At 37.7% G+C, this 23262-nt stretch overlaps 1 protein-coding gene across 4 annotated transcripts in view; it reads right to left on the bottom strand.

Annotated features, from left to right (window-relative positions):
- The window catches only part of LOC117409038 (E3 ubiquitin-protein ligase LNX-like), a 38636-nt gene that overhangs the window by 3260 nt on the left and 12114 nt on the right, over positions 1-23262 (bottom strand). For 3 of the 4 annotated variants that reach the window (XM_058997573.1, XM_034014561.3, XM_034014562.3), the window contains 8 exons: positions 16735-16976; positions 16167-16322; positions 13418-13626; positions 12303-12677; positions 7902-8039; positions 5271-5448; positions 2547-2775; positions 680-835 (listed from right to left, as the gene is read on the bottom strand). In XM_058997573.1, the coding sequence (XP_058853556.1) occupies positions 680-835; positions 2547-2775; positions 5271-5448; positions 7902-8039; positions 12303-12677; positions 13418-13626; positions 16167-16322; positions 16735-16976 (1683 nt within the window). Of the gene's footprint in view, positions 1-679; positions 836-2546; positions 2776-5270; positions 5449-7901; positions 8040-12302; positions 12678-13417; positions 13627-16166; positions 16323-16734; positions 16977-20081; positions 20114-23262 lie in introns of those variants that run through there. The other variant, XM_034014563.3, reaches the window with a different exon arrangement.

Raw genomic sequence — 23262 nt, forward strand, 5'->3', positions numbered from 1 at the left:
GATTTTGGCCCTCGTGCTGTATTTGCTTATTTATTGTTTTGTCCCCCTGTGGGATTAATAACCATGTGCTGTAGCACTTAAACTGCAGCTTTCCAGCTTCTGAGACTCCTTCCTGCCAGTAACAGCTTGGGCCGTGACGCTATCCTGTCACAAAAAATATGACAGGATATGTATATACAGTGCCCTCCATAAGTATTGGGACAGTGAAGTCAAAATTGCTATTTTTGCTGTACAGTCAAGCAATATGAAAATACAATTAAAAGATGAATATGAAAACTCTATAAAGGTGCTGTTATTCTTAGTTGGTAAAACATGTATGTCTTGAAACTACCAGAAATAAAAGGTGACATTCTGTACTTTTGCCTCATATTAATATTTTACTCGTATTTGCATATTGCTTGCGTGTACAACAAAAATAGCAATTTTGACTTCACTGTCCCAATACTTATGGAGGGCACTGTGTGTGTGTGTGTGTATATATATAATATATATTTTAAATTGATTTCTCAAACAAATTGCTGTTCGGTACAGATGAAATGGGTTGCTTTTCATTAAGACACATATCTAATTGCAAGGTAAGAACCAATCTGAGGGCTTTTTTTATTTGTGTTACGCGGGTGGTGGGGAGGACTTGATATAATTGTGTGAGTGAGCCCACGATGTATTACACAGTTCATACCTTATCCTGCCATCGTTGTAAGCTGGCGTCCCTTCCACAACAGATCTGATGAAAAACTGGTTTATATTAGAATCTTCATAGCCACCAACAATACTGAACCCAAGACTCCCAGAAGTATCTCTCCTTAATACTATGTCCTTACAGCTGTAGAGGTACCTGAAATAGAAGTAACAGACTTGGTGACTTATAGTACATATAGAACTAACGTTTCATTATCCCATGATTGGAAGTAAGTGTTTTTTATCTTAAAAGAGATGTGTGTACTACAAATAGTATGTCAACAAAATGACTTTGCTTTTAAGTGTATAAGAAGATACTAAGATTGACTGCTGAGAGCAAAACAGTTTTTAACATATTTTCCTGAATCTGTATTCTACCCAAAACAAGTACAAAATAAAACCTTAATTAAGGAATTATCTAAAACATTTGTCTACTTGACATTATGGAACTTTTTATCTTGGAACGTATGATTGAGAATTTTAAACTATAGATGTTCTTTAGGTTAGGACATTGCTTTATGGTTGCTCAGAGTGATTTTAATAGCTGTTTTGTAAAGCATCCATAAAACATTTACAGAACTACATTGCAATACATTATATAGGTCCATACTGATGATGACAAGCTAAGATACTGGTGTTTTACTAGACTGGAAAACATGTGTTTAATAATTTGGTTCAATACATGCTTATGCTTGGAATAATTCATAATAATCAAACTAGAGGTTTTAAGTGGTGATTTAGCTGCTCTAGACATTATTCAGCGATATACTATTTGAGTTTGTGGATGATGGAGGAGGGGTGAAACACAGTCAGGCTTTGTTTTTAAAGGATTCATGTACATGTTGAAACTGTACAAGTAATTATTATTTGAAAGATTATTTTTGTTGAGGATTAATAATCCCTACAGAGTTACAAAAAGGCACCTGCTGCCAGGATGTTGGCCAAACTATTTCTATGAAATGTCAACCAGAACTAATAGAAAAAGCAGGTGGCTTGTGAATTATTCCCAGAGAGCAAATCATTTCACTCTGTTAACATGCATTGTTAACAGACAAGTAGTTTAGCAGATCATCCAGAAAACCAGAGATCAACCCGTGGACAAGTGGCACTGAGGGTCATGGTAAACTACATGCAGAACGTAGTCCATCATTAATACCTTCTTTGACCGATAGGGAAGCTGGCCTGATCATTCTGGTTAATGGCAGGTAGCCAGATGTTTAGCTCTACCTACAGCATGAGTGGGCTTTTCTGCACTTTGTTGTGATCTGTCTACGGCAACAATGCCTACGGATTGCTCTGACAGTGATGACAGCTAACCCTTGATGGTGGGAGGAGCTATTGAGTCCCGTCTCACAGGGTGGTTACTTTTCTACCGCTCATCTGTTTAATATTGCATATTGTGGTTATATGTTCTTTTAAGCATGTATACATGGTTCACAGAGTAATGGAGTACTTTAAGGAAGCTCAAGCCATCTTATGTTGCAGTGAGGAAGAGGTGGTTAATGCCAAACGAATAAGGCTGTTGAGTTGGCATAGACATGATGTCTGAATTAATAAAAAAAAAAAAAAAACCTCTGGGCATTCCTTAACTTAAAATAAATAGAGGTAAGAGTCTGACTCATTTCCAAGAGCTTAGGGGTGGACAGTTTTATAGGGTTAAGGCCAATCATTTTGTTTGGGTAGGCTTTCCACATAACAATACGATGTGTAGGTGGATGGACAAGTATTGTCTATCTTTGGGAAGTACCATAGTGTCAAGAAAGCATGGTCTTCAGGCATAAAATATATGACTATTTACAAGTCCTTAAGTAACCCCAGAATTCAAGCACATTTGAACATGGCCTTTATTTGCTTGGCTCTTGGCTCACCTTGGCAGTTGGAGCCATGTGACCCAGGAGGGTGACCAATCATCATTGTTGCTGCTGAGCTTCTCATTGGCATCAGAAGGCGATTGGCTCTGGGCTTGGCTGTCGTCCCATTCCCTCATCTCCAAGGCTCTGAGGACCACGACGGACGACATGCTCTTAAGTTTGGTCACTGCTTCACTGCGCGTGACACCCATTAACTCAATGTCATTTACACTGAGCAAAAAATCACCTGTGGGCAACAACCACAAGGTATAAATATGAAGCACAATAAATATAAAGCATAAATAATTCTCATCTAACAGTGAAAGGCAGTCTCTTCATTGTACTTAGTCTACAAATATGTAAAATGCAAAAAGACTAAGGTTTAAGGATTTAAACAATGGTGCCACTGGTTCTTAAGCAACGGTTAATAAATCTATATAGACATGAAAAACGAGATGGCATGTATAGTCCGACTGCATTTTAACTATGTTTACTGCAGATTGTAACACTAAAACAGAGCTACAATGTAAAGTGCAATCTACACTATAAACTGCAAGCTATTTATTTGTCTCAATGTTATGCAATTTTACTGAAGCTGCTTTCCATTAGGAATTTTTTATTGAACATTTTAATTGGCTTCTTAAGTCTTTAAGCATCAGTGATCTGTTTTTAAGAGACCAGACAATTCTATTACTTCACTTGAGTTGCAGGATCGTCTGCCAACCAATTATGCAGAGAAGAATAATTTACTTTGTGAAAAAAACCCTAATTAAAGTCTGTCACATTTATTGCATAATGGTTTTGGTTTAAGGTCAACAGAATTAAGAACATTTAAGCAAGCCTGCAAAATATTATTTGGACAAAATTTTGGTCCAAAACACAGCTTGAGGTTATGTATTCTGAATTCTAAAATAGTAAAGTTGCAGTCAGAATATTCAAGAGCCTTTAGACAAACAATGTTCATGACTGCTTTGATTTTGTCAGGGCCTCAATGACTAGCTCATGAAAAGCACATTGAGAAGAGTGTCATTTGAAACACTAGAAATGTATACAGACGTGCTCAAATTTGTTGGTACCCCTCCACAAAAAATGAAGAATGCACAATTTTCTCTGAAATAACTTGAAACTGACAAAAGTAATTGGCATCCACCATTGTTTATTCCATATTTAATAGAAATCAGACTTTGCTTTTGATTTTTTATTCAACATAATATTGTAAATAATAAAACAAATGAAAATGGCATGGACAAAAATGATGGGACCGCTAACCTAATATTTTGTTGCACAACCTTTAGAGGCAATCACTGCAATCAAACGTTTTCTGTAGCTCTCAGTGAGACTTCTGCACCTGTTAACAGGTAGTTTGGCCCACTCTTCCTGAGCAAACTGCTCCAGCTGTCTCAGGTTTGATGGATGCCTTCTCCAGACTGCAAGTTTCAGCTCTTTCCATAGATGTTCGATAGGATTCAGATCAGGACTCATAGAAGGCCAGAATAGTCCAATGTTTTGTTCTTATCCATTCTTGGGTGCTTTTAGCTGTGTGTTTTGGGTCATTATCCTGTTGGAGGACCCATGACCTGCGACTGAGACAGAGCTTTCTGACACTGGGCAGTGCGTTTCGCTCCAGAATGCCTTGATAGTCTTGAGATTTCATTGGCAAATTCAAGGCACCCTGTGCCAGGCGCAGCAAAGCAGCCCCAAAACATAACCGAGCCTCCTCCATGTTTCACTGTAGGTATGGTGTTCTTTTCTTTGAAAGCTTCATTTTTTCATCTGTGAACATAGAGCTGATGTGACTTGCCAAAAAGCTCCAGTTTTGACTCATCTGTCCAAAGGACATTCTCCCAGAAGGATTGTGGCTTGTCAATATGCATTTTAGCAAATTCCAGTCTGGCTTTTTTATCTTTCAAAAGTGGAGTCCTCCTGGGTCTTCTTCCATGGAGCCCACTTTCGCTCAAAAAGCGACGGATGGTGCGATCAGAAACTGACGTACCTTCACCTTGGAGGTCAGCTTGTATCTCTTTGGCAGTTATCCTTGGTTCTTTTTCTACCATTTGAACTATCCCTCTGTTCAATCTGGGGTCGATTTTCCTCTTGCGGCCCAGCCCAGGGAGGTTGGCTACAGTTCCATGGACCTTAAACTTCTTAATAATATTTGCAACTGTTGTCACAGGAACATCAAGCTGCTTGGAGATGGTCTTGTAGCCTTTACCTTTACCATGCTTGTCTATTATTTTCTTTCTGATCTCCTCAGACAACTCTGTCCTTTGCTTTCTCTGGTCCATGTTCAGTGTGGTGCACACAATGATACCAAACAGCACAGTGACTACTTTTCTCCATTTAAATAGGCTGAATGACTGATTACAAGATTGGAGACATGTGTGATACTAATTAAAGAAACTAATTAGTTTGAAATATCACTATAATCCAATTATTTATTATCTTTTCTAAGGGGTACCAACAAATGTGTCCAGGCCATTATAGAATAGCAATAATTAATCTCTTTTCACAGCTTCTTTGCTTTTATTCTATGACATACCAAAGGCATACAAGTATACATGATAAAATAGCTTTTAATTTCATCACTTTTCAGGAGGAATGAAGCATTATTTCAATGAGCTGTAAGGGTACCAACAAATTTGAGCACGTCTGTATGTTACTGTATTATGCTATTTGGGGGAAAACCACCCCCTCAGCCTGGATTTCCCACAGAATCTTTGCTTTGTGGGATTTGCCCTATACCTTTCTTTAATCTGCCATCACTTCCCACCACTCCATCAGGGTCCACACTGGCGATGTAGATGGGCAGGTCCCAGCCTCTGCTCAGTTTGCCCCCTGCCACTGTCATGCCGAGGGACTCGCAGGTCTCTTTAGTCAAGCTTACAATCTTCTCTTGGCAGGTGAAGTTATGGAGCACATTCTGGGGAGAAGACATTTTTTGTGCCAAATTCTTCAAAGATATTAGGCATTTGCAAAGACAAATGACAAACCCACAATCCAATTAAATACATGAAATGCCCTTTGGATATGCACTAACAAGCCTAGTACCCTAGGGAACCTCCTTAAAAAAAATGAACATCCTAAAGAAAAGGTCTTGTGAAATCTCTTGAAAGTGCACTTGGCTTTTTGAAAAGATGGTGTGGCAATGCGCCCCGTCCCTGTGTGCATTTGTGTGTATGTTGCGTTTGTTAATGTTGGTGTATAGTCATTGGTACACGGGATATAAACGGGTCTGTGTTTCACGTGTATTTAAAAAGTGTATATTTGTATTTAGGCACGGGATTGCACATCACGCACGTGCATTTAAAATATAATATGTGTGGCACGGGGTTGCACGTAATGAATTCACGTGCTGGGATTCAAGTGAGTAATTAATTAGTAATTGAATCCCAGCACAACAGTATATATAGATGCACAGTTTCACTCAGTCGGGGTTGGTGTTCGGTGAGTGGAGAACGGGAGAGAGAGAAGGAGAAAAGAAAGTCTAAAGTAATTAGTGTTATCTGCTCACCGTGTTTGTCCGTTTGTCTGTTCACTGTTTAGTCCGTTTTGTTTATATGTTTCTTTTGGCGTCAAGTGCCGTGTCCTGTTTTTTGTACTGTTAAACCCTTTTATTTGTTAAATAAACGCTGAGTGCAGCCATTGCACTCAGCTCCTCATCACCACCGTCTCTGTCTGTGTATTCCTCTCTGGTCTGACGCCACCCACTCTGGCCGTCTTTGTGACAGATGGATAGAAAATGCCATGGTTTTTCCTGACACCTTAATTTGTATTCTCTGGTAACCGGTATGATTGTACAAGACATTTGTACTGATATAACAGAGATATGAACAAAACCCTACTGCATGACAACCTCCACAGTCACACATTCTCTACTTTTGAAGAAAGAATTCAACAGAAAACAACAAAATTAGCTGCTTTCAATTAAGTGTTCTTAGCCTGCCCTGTCACTGGTTGAAACACAACAGGGAGAAACTGATAAGAAACCACAAGCAGCTGACAGGAAATTAAAAGCACAATAACAAACCATGTATACTACTCTGACCAATTATTGATGGAGCCCAGGCTTGCTTGAGACACTGTTTATCAAAACAAGTATCTGAATGCACTCCTGTAAACAGGCTCATGCTGTCCTATCTTAAACCTGCCACCTTTAACTCAGTCAGTCTCTATATGTTATAAGTGTCAATGGAGGCTCCTTCACGGCTTGTTGCATTTCAAATATTTGGAAATGGACAAAACCCTTTAATAACATGTTTCCCTCCAGTAGCTTCTGCTGCTTTTATAAGTATTTTGTGTTTACTGAAAGTTGCAGTAAGTCACTTCAGGATATGCATAAAGATGCAATACTCAAGGAATTTAGAATCAGTTTGTCCTTATGGAAGTGAAATGGCATCTCTCTATCCTTTATCCATAATAATCTGATTGCATAAAATCTGATTTACTGTTTCAAAATGTTAGGCACTAGAGAATAAATTACAGCAGCATCTGATGGAGTTTACTCCTCAGAAATGTATTGGATGTCATGAGATGAGTTTTCAAATACTAAGTGGCAAGCTGGTATATTAAGACTTATATTACCCTCCAAAGAGTATTGGGACAATATAGGTACTATGCAAATGTATGTGATGATATTACTATAAAATATAAATGTTTCAAAATGAAATAGGAAAAGGGGATACACTGGGCTAATGAGATCCAAATTAGTTTTTTCCTAGTTAACAAATTTAAACGGAAGAATAATACCAGACTCCTTTTTTAAAAAACAACATGTGTATGTATACTGTTACTTTAGGATTTAAGCATGGATCTCAACAAACCCAGCTATTGAAACAAAGAGTTTCAATGCAACATTGAATCAAACTTCATTTCCCAGGAACTGAGCCTTTTGCCTTTTTATTTAGTAAGCAAATCAAATGCAATTTTGTACAGCCTAACACCATTTCTCATTGATTTCATGTGATGTAAAGCTCTGTTCATATGAAATGACAAACAGAACAGACATTACTGGAATGGATGGATTTTCTCAAACCCTGGTTTATACAGTAGTATTTATATCAAACCCAGGATTATTTTTCTTAAATACTAATACTAATTCTAATACTAATAATATATTATTATTACTGATGTAGGTTGAAATATTCAGACCCTATTTAGTAACAGTGGAGGTGAATTCAGAAGATGCACTAACCATTTTGTTTATGCTGCAACAATTACATTTTTCAAGCTACATTTCCGCATATAAGGACTGTCTTGTGATGTGATGAAGACCAGAGACTTCTACTATAGCCATTCAAGTATTACTCTGCTACCCTGTATCTAAACGCACTATGGCAGCCCTGGTAAGTATGCGCTGCTGGTGCTGGAGCTCACCTTGCTGGCGCTGTCTCTCTCCTCCGTGGGGTAAGGAGGGGGGCTGCTGTTCGTGTTCCACCGGGCATCATGCAGGATGTCAGGGGTCTGGTGTCGGGTCTGCCGTGACACAATAAATTGAACCCTCCCCTCGCTCGCCTGCGTGACAATAGCCAGATGTTAGCCCTTGCTGCTAGGAGCAATAAAACCACATTTTCTTCTACCTCGCAATCTCAAAAATGGTATTCCTGCTGGCACAATTAAAGGTGTTGCTTGTTTCAAAGAGATTGCTCCTCAACGTTTAACACACATATTTGAAAGTGCCAGTAAACAGGCAACAAGTGGTAACATTTACAGCAGGTAAATAAAAAGGCAAATAAAAATACATGGCACTTTATCTTTATTAGCATTTACATATTTCCAGTTTGAGCAAAAGTAAAAGTACATTTGGTCAAATATTAACACACAATCTTTTTTTTGTTATAAATCTGTTATAACTTTTGCTCTGTAATGTAGAATGTATAGAATCCCAAACACATTGTCCCCCCAGCTTTAAAGTGATTTGAATTGACTACTTGCCATTTAACAATTACAAATATTGACATTATTGTTGTTGTTGTTGTTTTTTTTTAAAGCCAATGTATAGGAATCAATATGCAGACTTTGCATTGACTCTTAAATCTAGATTTACTATTCTAAACTAATTATGGCATCATCACAGCCAAGCTGGGGCAATAGTTACTTTCTGAGATATAGAGTACACACACACACACACACACACGCTCTCTGTAGATACTATCTGGATAACTTACTTAATATTGTCTATGTCATGTCAAGAAGTTTCTTTAGATTTGTCTTCAACCTAAATAATTAGTAACTAAAATGGTATGTAAGAAAACAATTTAATAAAAATATATAATTTAGCATGAGTTCCGGTCTAGATATTACATTTTATACCGGTATTGTCGTGGCCGTAAATACCATTAGAATAGATGAATGCCTGCTACATAGACTAACTAAATACTTATTTGTTACTAGCTTTTGAAACCACACAAGAACCTCTTATTGAGCACTATTGAAATAAGAATGCTCCAGATGCAGATAAAAAATATCAGTTTTTTAGTTTTTTGTTTTTTTTTCCATAGCCTTATTTGTATACAGTAATAAACTCTGCTCTTGAGTTTCTTCCCCAGTAAGGACATCCAATGGAGGTCAGCACACAGATTGAACCCAGGTTACAACAAAGAACCTCTGAAGTTACAATGAAATCAATTCTCATGTATTAAAGTTCACAGGCGTGGACTGCAGAATTCATGGAGTCACTGTCTGTTATGGAGAGAGTCTGCGAAAGGGAGGACGGAGCTCTCAGGGGTCTTTTGTAGGAGGGGTTGAAGCACATTGGTAAGCTGGGTGGTAGAAGCTTGCACAGTTGGAAATGCACAGGTTTTGTCAAAGCCCCCTTTCTTATTTTCTTTCTTTCTGACCCCCACTAATTCTGACCCAAAGTAATTACAGACATTTTCATTACAATAGTATTAACATTCTTGTTTAGTTCCCTCCTCCTTTTTGGCAATTTATGGCCCTGGGGTTTATCAATATTGAGCCATGTGAAATAGGATAGTTCTTTTAAGTTTTACTGTGTTATGGATCAATTATCATTTGAACTTACTAAAGACATTTACCCCTTTATATAACAATGGGCCTCGATTGGTTGATAACAGACAAAAAGGCTATAAAACAAATGATTACTAAGCACTGAAATTACAATTAAAAACAAATAAAATTGAATAAAAAAAATCTAAAAGACGTAAGCAGACTTTATCTTAGCTGGCAATTGTACAGTTAGAATTTAAATGAGTAAAGTATGTAATAAAATCTGTGGTGTGGTTTTGGTTTGTGAGAAAGCAGTGTTTGAATAGATGGAGAGCAGAGGAGATGCCCTCACAGCAGGATGGAGATGCAGGCAGTGCTAGATAATAAATGAAGTGGTGACGCACAAGAGAACATTCTCTTTTAGCTTTCTGAAATGCCAGTAGCGAGGTCAGTCTTGGATTAAGTGGTCTGGAAAGGCACAATTTGTTAGCATTTCTTCTTGAAACACACACACACAAAAATGTAAAATGGAATAAGTGTTCCTTGACCATTAAGCTGATGCCATCACTCCTGCTCTGTGAATTTCTCTTGAGTTATCAAAACAATTAGATCATTTTTTACAATCTCGCTGACAGAAAAAGTAAAAAAAAAAAAAAAGCTTTCTGTGTAATCAGTGATCTTGCAAACACTCCGATTGTATCAGTGGAAGACATGTCTCACAAGCTGCTGTGGTTACATGTTTGAACTCAATACAGAAAGCAGGATGTCATATATGAAAATAAATGAAGCAGGGCCTCGTACACTATGTTTTTACATACAGGATTTGGGAAGATTAGCTCATTAGCCCACAATGGAAAAATTAGGAAATATTGGTGTTTCCCAGATACACCAATATTACCAGTATTACAAAAACACATTTTGAACCACACTGGTTTATGCTGACGGTGTTCACAACCTTCAATGACTGGTAAATCTTGTGTGCCAGCCGTTGAAGCCACCTTGAGGGAATGTAAACAAACATGGTCTAGCAGTAGATTGTCAAGATGGGCAAACGACAAATGGACACCAAGGCAAGGAATTATGATTTGGTATTACATTTAACATGCTTGTCAGACACTGCAGCTTTAAACACAGTCTCCTTTAATGTGCATGTCTATATTCTAGCTTTTTCAATCATACCCAATTCTCTTTGGTTGAAAGGCATGATAAGATCATAAGCAAAACATCCTTTGGAGACAAGATTGTAGAGTACTGTTCGTTAAGCAGCTTCAAAGCAAAATGACATACAGCCTGCCAACTGTTGTCTACTAGGCTGCTTAATGTTCAGTTTAATGTACAGCTTATTTTGGTCTGAAAACACTCTGATCAACACATAAGCATACCAAAACACTTTTTTATTTTAAGATTTTGTTGAATAACTATTGGCCATCTAATCGACATCTAATCAACTACGGTCATTTGCTACTGATTTTATTTTAGGCTTCAGGAATCATCATCATTTAAATTTAATTTACCAATTATTCTTTGACAATTAACTATGCGTCTAAGACTGAGCAAATTGCTAAGGATCAAAGTAAACATTTTAGCATGAATCCTTTTCCTGACTATCTGTTTCAAATAAGGGAATGTAGACACATTTTCTTTCCTCATAGCAGTGTATTTCATTAATATCCTTATAGTTAGTTCAAGGGAGTTTACACACTTTCTAGTATATCTGAAATTATTTTAGATTTATGTTGCTCCGCAGCAGTGCATGTGGACTTGATAAAAGATAATAAACTCCAGACCTACTGGCAGATAGTCCTCTTGAGTAGGAGCATGCAATGGACTAATGTCTGCTGCTTCTTCATTCAACAGAATAAAAAATCACATGATTACACTGCAAAATGAAGGTACTGTCGGATAAAGCTATACTCCTTTATACAGATATACCTCTAGCTGAGCACATGTTTGTATTTCATTAGAATGATTGATCTGATTGGATGGCAATTTGTTGAGACTTATTTTCTGCATTGACTCTGCTGGGTATATGGCATCATCTAAGGCTAAACTAAAGTAAAAAGTAAAATAACACACTAACACACATTCTTACACACACACACACACACACACACACACACAGAAGTTGACTTGATTTTCATGTCTAACTAAACTATGGCACCTCCCACTTAGTACTGTTTAGATCAGTGTTTCTCAACAGGGGCGGTACCACCCCCCAAGGGGCCTTCTGAAGCCCAAGGGGGGCGTTTACATTCAAGAGGCTGGGAGGGGGGCATTTTAGCTTAAAAAAAAGGGGGGGGAGGGGGAGGGGTTGTGTGTTTTCTTATTTAAAATTAAGGAAACTTTTATTTCAAAATGTTGATTAACTACTTACACTCAATGTGCCAGTGATGTACTCACTGACTTGTGCACTATAAGATTGTGTACACATCAATTCAGGAATGTTTGTTGCTATGCAGCAACATCACTGACATTTGTGCTATCCAGTTTGAATTCTCGGAACTAGTGGAATTAAATGTAATTAATAATTGATGTTAAAGGCATTGTTAATTGGCAATAATTCTTAATGTTATTTATTTTCTGTGGCAAGGGGGCAATGACTAAACTCAACTGATCCTTAGGGGGCTTTCTTACGAAAAAACGTTGAGAAGCACTGGTTTAGATTTAACACACAGACAGACTGCCTCTCTGATTTTTATATTCTTGGTACCTAAATGCCCTTAGCAAGTTTCATCTCCTGAGTAAGCTCAAGACGTATAACCCCATCACCAGCAGGGGATAACAGTACCCCCGCCCAGCATCATAGAAACCGTTTTTCTCCACACAAACCTGTATCAGCAAGGCAGCATGTTCTGGAGACCCATGGCGAAGGTCATGCCCATTTATGGCCAGCACTCTGTCATTCACTTGAAGCTGCCCATCCCTCGCCGCCATGCCACCTTCCAGCAGATTAAAGATAAACACCCCGTATTCGTCTGGCCTCCGAACCAGCTTAATCCCCAGCTGCTCCTCCGGGCAGCTCTTGGTCAAGTTAACATGGAAGCTGTCGTCCCTGGTACCGTAGTTATCATGATTTGACAGCCCACTGTTGCGGTACCTGTGCCTCTGCTCGCGAAGCACAGTCAGTCTCAACAGCTGGCAGGGCTGCTTAAGGACCGACAAGGCATAGCCGTGAGGCACGTTGCTGATATCTATGCCATTCACCTAAAAGAAATGCAGCCCACAGTCATCATCAAAAGCAATATGTCTGTATTTCTTTAAATACCATAATGCAATTCTAGTATTCCACCACAAGCATTTTATAATAATCAGAGTCATAAACAGTATTGCTCCAAACAGTTAAAAAGTCTGACAATACAACATAATATTTTAAATACAGTACCAATATTTAATAAATGTACTAATTGAGTCTTAGTTCCAGGGTTAATTTACATACTGTATGTATTCCTATTTATAATTATTATTTATTTCTTAGCAGACGCCCTTATCCAGGGCGACTTACAATTGTTACAAGATATCACATTATTTTTACATACAATTACCCATTTATACAGTTGGGTTTTTAGTGACACAATCTAGGTAAAGTACCTTGCTCAAGGGTACAACAGTAGTGTCCCCCACTGGGGATTGAACCCACAACCCTCCGGTCAAGAGTCCAGAGCCCTAACCACTACTCCACACTGCTGCCCCACTACTCCACACTGCTGCCCTTTTAAAATAAATAAATTTATTTAAAATAAATAAATAAATAAATAAATGTATTTCATTGATGTGCACTTAGGGAATTTCTGCAATTCATTTCAAGTCTAAAAACATGAATTCACATCTCTCATTACAGTCAACATCACAAAGCTCCTTAAGTAATCTTCCTCCCTTGTGTGCATTTAATCAGATGCTTCTAAAATGTGTTAAGCTCTGGTGCTTTGTGCAACATGAACACAAACCTTTAATATCACATCTCCCGGCAACAATCTCCCATCCCTGGCAATGATCCCTTCTCGATACACGTCTTGAATGAGGATGCAGACCAAGGGGGTCTCATTGCCCCCCACAATACTGATGGCCAGTGCTTCACTGGGATTAGAACGATTGATCTTGATACTGGTGATTTCACCATCAGGGATCAGGTGATGCAACTGTGGGAGGGCCAAATCTGGAGGGCCAAAAAACACAACAACACATATTTCAATCACCTCTCAATATTTATAAGCACATGCATGAAAGCCCCTGATGTCTAATGACACAACCCTGAAGAGTCCCTATTATATGCAGGTACCTTTACAAGCAGGTTTCACTGTTTTTTTTTTTTTTTTTTCTCACTCCCCTCATGAGATGGCTATTGCAAAAAGAAAATAAATATCAGTTTATTCTCCTACCACTTGAGGGCATATGAGGAGAGGTTCTACTGGAGTCCACTGTTGTCACACCTACCATCCTGTTTAACTATTTGTATTATAGTTTCAGAAAATATCGAAATACATCATTACACAATAACATTGCTACAGGGCCAAGTTGAAGCTATGGTTCCTATGGCAACATTTTGTATTGGTAAGACTTGCCATTATCTCATTTGATATCCAGCAACGCCTACATGTAAATAGACGTTTCAATAAAGGTGTGGCTATTTACGATAATCAACAAAATGGCATTAGCTGATTTGCAAACATTACAGATACAGAGCTGATACTGAGTTAATATACCAGTGCTATAACAGGAATGGAAAATCACAGAAGTAATGTGTGATGTTTTTTTACAGAAACTTGCTCAAACATGTTTTAAGCAGAACACGTGATTTATCTGAAAAGGATATTAGTGAAGATGTAAATAAAGGGGCAGGATAAAAAAAATAAAAAAAGATCTTGAAATACTACCTTCAGGATGTTTTCTTAAATGGTTTACTGATAAACTGTTTGTAGAAGGCTCACTTTAGTGCAAAAGGAAGGCGAAGCCAATACTAGACAAAACAGCAATATGCTTTTTTATACAATTTGTTTTTACAGCTTCCTTTTACGTGTGTGGTGGTAAAACTATATAGGTCCAGTGGAGAAGTGGCGATCGATGGGGCGAGGCAGCTTACAGGTGGGGATTTAGGGGCAAGCTTGGTACCTGTAAAAATGAATACACGCTAGACCTGAGTCATTGTCTTATGTGCAGTGCCACCTTTGCACAGCTTTGTCTCTTTCCCTGTCATATATATTTTAAGTACAAAATCTATTTTGAAACATAAAAAACATTATGCCTCTGACAATTAATGAATTCTTTGTCAGGAGCCGTTATGAAATTTGTCTTTGGGTGCAAAGAGTTCACATTCTGGCCGTGAAGGTTGTGTTATTACTTGCATTTTCTGTTCTGCAAGAGTGCTGGTATCTGTATGTCCAGTATTTGCTTTTCTATTTCTCACTTTCTCATGCTGTTCCCTGCCTACCTGTACAGAACTGGCAGTCTCCACTGCACTGTGGTGCTGCTGATCTTACCTGTCACCATATCACCAGGGGCCTTGGGAGAAGCACTTAATGGTAGCTGCACCAAGACAGTATTTACCCGCCAGTCTGACACAACTCTCCTTTCAAAAATGAACAGGTTCCGGTCTGTGCCAGCTGGAATTTAAACTCTCACTCTCCAAGATACAAAGCACTCTAATAACTAAGCTGTTCTGGTTGGTATGTTTATTTTTGGATGCAGCAATCTCAGCTCACCAACACATACCAGTGCAGTCAACGTGCATTTACCAGTACAGAAGTGATTCTTATTGTATCTGTGTTAATGTGTTCTGTACAACCTTTTAATAAATAATGAGAAATTTATTTCACATAGTTCCCTTTTCTAATCCCTTGAAATCATGCTCATAATGCTTGGAGAAGAGAAATATTTTATTATATTTTTATGTTTTTCAGGAATGGAATTGGCTTTGTTAACTATTTGAAAACTTGAATATTTTGAACTATAGTACAGCTTAATCTAAAAGGTGTCTTTAACTACTACAGTGGTTGCCTGGTTAAAATACAGGAAATTCCATAAAAAATAATTTATTATTTAGCAGACACCTTACAGAGACTAGGGTGTGTGAACTATGCATCAGCTGCAGAGTCATTTACAACTACGTCTCACCCGAAAGACGGAGCACAAGGAGGTTAAGTGACTTGCTCAGGGTCACACAATGAGTCAGTGGTTGAGGTGGGATTTGAACCGGGGACCTCGTGGTTACAAGCCCTTTTCTTTAACCACTGTACCACACAGCCTCCTAACAAAATCCACACAGCCTAATAACAAAATCAGTAGGTGTCAACTGAAAACACACACTCACATAAGAACATAACAAAGAACATAAGAAAGTTTACTCGTTTGGTTGTTAGTAGCTTGTTGATCCCGGAATCTCATCAAGCAGCTTCTTGAAGGATCCCAGGGTGTCAGCTTCAACAACATTACTGGGGAGTTAGTTCCAGACCCTCACAATTCTCTGTGTAAAAAAGTGCCTTCTATTTTCTGTTCTAAATGCTCCTTTATCTAATCTCCATTTGTGACCCCTGGTCCTTGTTTCTTTTTTCAGATCGAAAAAGTCCCTTGGGTCAACATTATAATTAATCACATTCTTGCCTGAAGTCCTTCGGTTATTTTTGCCTGACATTACAAGCCTTTTTTCTCTCTGTCCTTAATGTCTTTTCTTTTAAATAGACTAACAAACAAGATCATTACCTTCCTCGGGTGCATTTGCGTTCCTCACATTGTCCCTTTCCTCAGCACTCTCGTTGACAACGGCAGTCCCACTTCTGGTTCTCCGGAGGACGCTGAACGCTCGGTTTAACCGTTTGAAAGACTTGCTTCTCATGGAAGAACGATCAAGATTGCGGACTGTAGAGAGAAAGCAGGACATGAATATGGAGCTCAGTCTTAGAAAGGACCTGCGGCGAGACAGTCCTGGACTAGACCGCATCCTACTTTTAAAATCAGCAGAAGAACTGCTCTACCTTTGAGTCACTATGGACAGAAATGAAAGAGAGGAGTTGCCAAAAATTGCTAGTTCAAAACATTTCAATATTCTGCTCTGTCTACAGCCATATGCCGCCTTCTTTGAAACGGCAACATCTACATGATAGGAGGCTGTTAAGACAGTCAAGATCGGCAATTTACAGTAGGAGCTGTCAGGTGTAATAACAGATTTTACACAATTTTAAACACAATTAAAGAGTATATTTTATTTAATAATACCACGTACCACATACCACACCAATTAGATTTAAAAAAAATCACTTTTTGTACACACTTTTTTTGGTGTTAGATCTGGTGGGAAGGCTACTGTTGTCTGACTGGCTGTCTTCCACACTGGGGTCAAAGGCAGGGTTTACAAGGCCTGGGTCGTCAGTCACTGAAGCTACAGCTGCGGAGTCTGGGAGCTCAGAGGGCAGGGCGGCTACAGTGAGCTCTGACGTGCAGTCTGTGCAATCGCCATCCTGAGAGTGTCGCTTTCGGTCTCCCGAAAGGCCATAGTGTGATGCTCCTTTACACCTGGGGCAAATCAAATGCAATTTTAAATGTGTTAAATGCTGAGGTATTTTGGTATTCATCTATCAATTGAAGGACTTACTGTAATAAATTACTTTTTTATCTGTGAAAACTCATTGTAATGAGGATATACATATAACTCAAGATGACAAGGACTTTTTTTACTTATGACTTCAAAAAAAAAAAAAAAGTAAATGTTAAAAAAAAAAAATACAACCTGCGAAATAACCAAAGAATAAATATAAGTAGAGGTGCAGTGAAATGAATCCCCGTTTTTTACACACATTTTCTAAAATAAGAAAAAAACCTTTGACCTATTTTGTGAAACGACAACATTTTTCTTAATACAGTACTCCAGAATGTGTCCTTGATGAGTAATCAAGTTCTTGACTTGATATGAAACAATTATGAAAAGAACAACATGTTTTAATATTACATTACCATGACTTTGGCAATGTTAGGCATGAGCCTAACATTTTTAAAAATCCAGCTTAGAGTTTTGAAAGCAGAATAGTATGGAACTGAAGTCCATAGCTATGGTACTCAATTATTAGAGTAGTCTGTTCTTACTGTGGCATGGAAAACCACTAATGAATTCCTCTTCAAAGAAATTAGCAGTAATCCCATTTCCCCAGGATTTAGACCTAAATAGTTTCTTTTAAGATCACAGGTATTTTCAGCAGGAGGAAGTTTGCTTGATTGTGCTTATGTGCAGCCATACTAAACTTAGCTGGCAAGAGTCAAAACACTGCTCATCAGACACTGCTCCTGGACATAATGAAATAGGACCAGTGATCCATGTTTGTTGGCTTTTCTATCTTACTTGATTTAATTCCACCCCCTTAAGGCACATTGTTTCCTACCATTTGTAATGCTGTAGTGAAATAAGAGAATAGCTGTATTGTTACAGTACAAAGGATGGACACCATTTGCATAAAATACAAGCCCTGCCTTTGGCACAGAAAATAAGGTTAGTGCCTCCCACTTGTATTTAAAATGTTTTTTCACACCATAGTATCAGATTTGCAGTATTCCCAATTCCCTGCTAAGTTTTAAATTGTAGTACTGTATCATTTAAAGTTGTGAACAAATCACAAACAAAAACTTGCTGGACCTTCATTAAATGCAGAAACTGGGCTGATACTATAACATTTTACTGAACCCTAAAAATGTTTTGAATATGCTAGGGTTTGAAAAGATGCCGTATATAACAAAGAACATACGCAACATGCTGACATGGCAGCATGCACCACACTCTTTTCCCTTCCCTAAACACTTTTTAAATAGGTGCTTTTCACCACTCACATTGTTTAGCCAACAAAACAAATTAGTTCATTCTAGTGACCTGGTTCACTGTCTCCTGCCTGTTTTTATAACTGCAGTTTATTTTGAAAGCAGCTGCTTATTAGACTAAGCTCTGGGAATACCAGATACTCCAATAAACAAATGTGTATTGAACAAGAGAGTGCAGAATCACTCATCAGAAAAGCTGCTTCTTGAGGGGTATGCCATGGAGATCAAAGTTACTGATTTCTGCAATAAATCCTGCAAAAGGTCAGGATGAGGTTAATTACTTAATACTTGCAGTTGTTCTATTATTTGATAAGGTACATGCTATGATGGGCTACTTACATCAACTGCGCCAACAATTCTGATTTTGTTTGGAAGCTCTTTATTTGTAAATCAAGCATGTTAATGGAAAAAAATACATTTCCAACCGTTATGTCTGCAGGGTTAGGATTTTAACATATACTGTATATAGGGTAAGCGTGTTTGAAAACAAACTGTGGACGTACTGATAGGCTTTTGATGCCATGGTAACTACACTCACATATTTCTATTTAAATCTATGAATGTGTTTGTGATGTATTTTACTACATAGTTAATGATGTAACAATCTACTATTCATTTGTATTTAAACTTCTATTTAGCCATTCATTTTCCTTTATTCTTCTGTATTGTACATTATCTAATTTCTAAGGTAATTCACGTTATGTTTGTAGTGTTCAACTATTGGTTCATTTACTTTTTTATGTTTGATAGGTGATTCTGTATTATTTTATATAATGCTGTACCTGTCTGTCCTACATATTTTATTTTGTTCCATTTTTGGCAAAATATACCATAAACAAGGTTGCTATAGTATAGATAGATAGATAGATAGATAGATAGATAGATAGATAGATAGATAGATAGATAGTCATTTTGAGATGTTACTGTGTATTGATATCTTCTTTGTTGTTTCTATAAAGTGTATAGATCCAATAAACTAGTACAATGTTTATATTCCCATACAGATAACACATTTCAAATTCCTCTAAAGAAATATGCTAGGTCGTATATAACTCTATAGTTTGAAGCTTTGTCCATAAATCAGTTTTGGATGACATATACTATGACATGGCGAGCAGGCACCCTCATGTTGATCCAGAGACACTATGCTTCAATGATCTCTAGTCAAAATGGCACCCTTATAGCTAGCCAGCAAGCAGTCAGTCTCTTGAACAACAAACACCTTGTTTGAGACAACAAGGCCCGAGAGTCTTCACTACTATAATCTCATGAAAGACATCTCCAGTGCATGAGCATATACTTACAGGGCATCGCATAGTTGTTTTTGTGCTAGGTTTAGAAGATAATTATACTCTCAACTGGTCAAAGTGCTTTAGCATGACCTGTTAGCAATTTCAGTAATGGTCAGAACTGGTGTAAGACATGTCCTCCTGGTCAAAAAGATGTTTACAGTAATTTTGATTATATAATGCAAAGCCTGTGAAAAACCATGCACCGTCTATAAAGCCAGTATGACAGAGCAGCTTTGGGTTACAACTATAACACACACTTCTACAATTTGCACCTCTTGTGCAATTCCCTAGCAAAACCAACACACTGTAATATACAGTATAGAATACTCTAACATGCATATCTCATATATATGCACAAACAATATTAAACACACACAAACTTGAAGGGTTTTATTTACAAAATGTTGACAATTAAAAGTTTGTTCATTGTATCAAGTCACTGGTCAATTTTTAATTTACTCTATTTATGGGCCAATTTTCCATTACATTGGAAGATGTTAACCACTGGTTCCTGGTACTTTACCATTTCCTGGTCCACATGTCGACTCCATTGTTTTGGTCTCTCTCAAGTAGACCATGGGAGGGAACCTGACACAAGAAGTGATAATATAATAATAAGATGTCGGTAAAATTAGAATTTACTCCAACTGCCATAAACAACTACCAGCAACTGTTTGCGGTCACAAGCAAAACAACATTTGCTGAAATTTCCAGCAGGGAACTACGTATTCCTTTATGAGATTCAGAGGTAGTAAGTCTGATCCTTGGCCTGATTTGACTTAATCTAGGTATGCTGTACAGTAAGAGAGCAAAATTAAAAAGTGCTTTAACCCTAAAAGAGAAGTGTGTTTGTGACAGAGAGCGAATGAATCTGAATCAACAATTTCCCTCTCGACCTGTGAGGGCACTGTACAACAGGAACTGTGTGCCTCGTACTCAATGGTTGGGCAGTTCATTCCAGGGGCAGTCGGAAGCCGGTCATTCAGGAAGGTGAGGCCTCACGGTACCAGGAGTCATTGCCCTAGTACGGTGAGTGAAGTGTCAGTCATGAATTGGAGGAGACGTGATTGAACTAGCTATCGGAGGGGGTGGGGCTGAGGGTACTTTAGGGGGACATGACGCCGTAATCGGCTCCTTTTGTTGTGGTTAATGGGAGGAAACAAGGACTGAGGAAATGTGAGTGGAGTGTTTTGTTTATTTGTAACCTGTGGGTATTTGTCTTTGTCAGACGGCTAATAAGAAGCCTGGAGCTGCAGCACGGAGCCAGCGCTAAGCTCGGACACGCTGTAAATACACCACCACTGCTGAAAGCACCGCACCTGCACAGAGAGCACACAGAGTCTGGAGATGTGTTTTGTGTCTGTGTTTTGTCTTATTATTTCAGGACTGCAAAACCCTTTTGTTATATGCTGGCTATACCCATTGTTGGGTAGAGCCAGCCTTATTATTTAACGGTCTCAAACAAAGGAGGAGGCTGAATTAAAGAACTGTTTGAACTCTAACTTTGTGTCTGTCGTTGTCTGGAGCACATGATTCATCCCTACACCTACGCACTGCGACGCACACGTTCACAGTGTTGTATTTAAACCAGGCACATTTATTATAACAAAACACAACAAGGGAAGAGACAGGCAGACAGAGAGACACAAACTCTTTCCTACTGTATGTCTGTTATGCTTAAAATTAATGTTGTATTTTTTTATCTCTTTGCATTGATTGTAAATCTTACGAAATGTATAGATTACAAAAAAAAGCATCCCGTCATAATCTATTTGGATCTTGCGGTCTACCTCATTAATTATATAGAACAAAAAAAAAAAAGAAAAAACACTTGATTACATATTCATTAAGTCTGAATCATGCACATTAGTTCTGTTTCAGTGGATACAAGAACAAAAAAAACTTCTAGGAATGTGACCAGAGTTATTTTTGTACTTTTGTTTCAGTTTGGTAAAGTTTAAATAATGTATATTGTACTATCAATGAAAACAACAGCTAGCCCTCAAAAATAGCTACTGTATGACAGGACTATAGACTACAGATCATGACTGATACAATTTAATTTTTTTTTTTTTTTTTACTGGGTTGTGTAGTAAGTTTGTGTATAGCTGCTACAGTACATTCATTCATAAATGATTTTAACATGCTTCCTGTTGACATAGGCTTTCTATATAAATCATACTGTACAATTCTCAGAAAACAATTGGTGTAGGAAAATCTGGGAGTGCTTAGTGGTTAACTTTGGTAACAAATAAATAAATAAATGCAACCTTTTTAAATCTTGTGAGTTTAAAGATACAGTATGGCTGGTGACAACTTTTGTATCCTCGTTTTGAAATTTGTCCAAGTACTTATAATACTGAGGCAGATTTTTTGTTTTTGTTTTTAATTCTAATCAGTGCATGTCTACTCGCGATAGCATCATTGTTGCCATGGTGCACGAACGACAGAGTGGGCTGTACTGTACAGCAATCATTGATTCCTCAAGGTTGGGATAATGATAATTAAAATCGGCTTGCCTTACAAGATAAAGGTAAAGCCAACTGCTTAGCTGCTTAGTTGTTTACAATGTGCAAATTAACGACTAGACATTAATCAGTAAGAAGCGGTGTTTGAAAAGGTTTTGTGCAAATAAGAGCCAGTTACAGAGATACAGAAAACATCTGATTTAAAGGGATCTGTACTTCAACAACAAGAATATTGTAAACAGAGTAGACTACAAAAGGAGAAAATGACATGCCCTCCCACACAGTTTGATAGTATGTGGTATACCATGCCTATCAATAACATTAAACTTCATTAACATTCATTGGACCGGTACAGTACTTCTTGAAAACACAATGGGAAGATTCCAAAATCTGTTTTATTTATCGGCAAACATTACTAGAAAGAAGATGCTATGACAACAACCTGTCATGTTTTATTACCAAAGTAAAACTAATTACAACACATTAAAAACACTTGTTGTCTCTTCAAAAGCCTGAAGGCTTCATGATGAACAGGAACTCATTAAAGCCTTAGAGAATTGTAAATATTTTTTTCTAATTAGATTATCTTCTGTAACTGTACTATAATTGGCAAAAACATACATACACAAGCTATGACAATTGAATACATTTCTATTGGTGATGAATGGAAAGAAAGGCAGACACACATGCAATGGTGTCATTTCCAGGGTTGTAGTTATTCATTTTCCCTGACAGCCTAATAATGAGCAGATGTTTTGTTTGTTTACAGTAATGCTGAAAACATGAAATATCTGGTTTCAGGAATGTCCCTTCACAGGGATATGGGGATGGAAGAAAATTAGTGAAAACAGACAAAAAGTAGTTCACAAAAATTATTAGTTGGTATGGTAAAACTCATGTACACATGTGACAAATGCTGAACTTAGACCCTTAAAAAAATCAATTGCTTAAATTTTGCTTTGTCAGTCTATTGATATTTTACCAAGTTGTCTTCAAGACCTTTCTGCCACAGTGGATCACTTGGCATACATTTCAAAATATCTTTCCACAGGATCAAGGCAGCTGCCACTGAGATCAATCGACAGGGGTGATGGTTAGTGCATTCAGAATTGAAGCATTTGGTTTTCGCCAAGTTTATATATATATATATATATATATATATATATATATATATATATATATATATATATATATATATATATATATATATATATGTTACAACCAACCATAAGGTGA

The sequence above is a fragment of the Acipenser ruthenus genome, chromosome 2 (genome assembly GCF_902713425.1).
Source record: "Acipenser ruthenus chromosome 2, fAciRut3.2 maternal haplotype, whole genome shotgun sequence".
In the NCBI taxonomy this organism is placed as follows: domain Eukaryota; kingdom Metazoa; phylum Chordata; class Actinopteri; order Acipenseriformes; family Acipenseridae; genus Acipenser; species Acipenser ruthenus.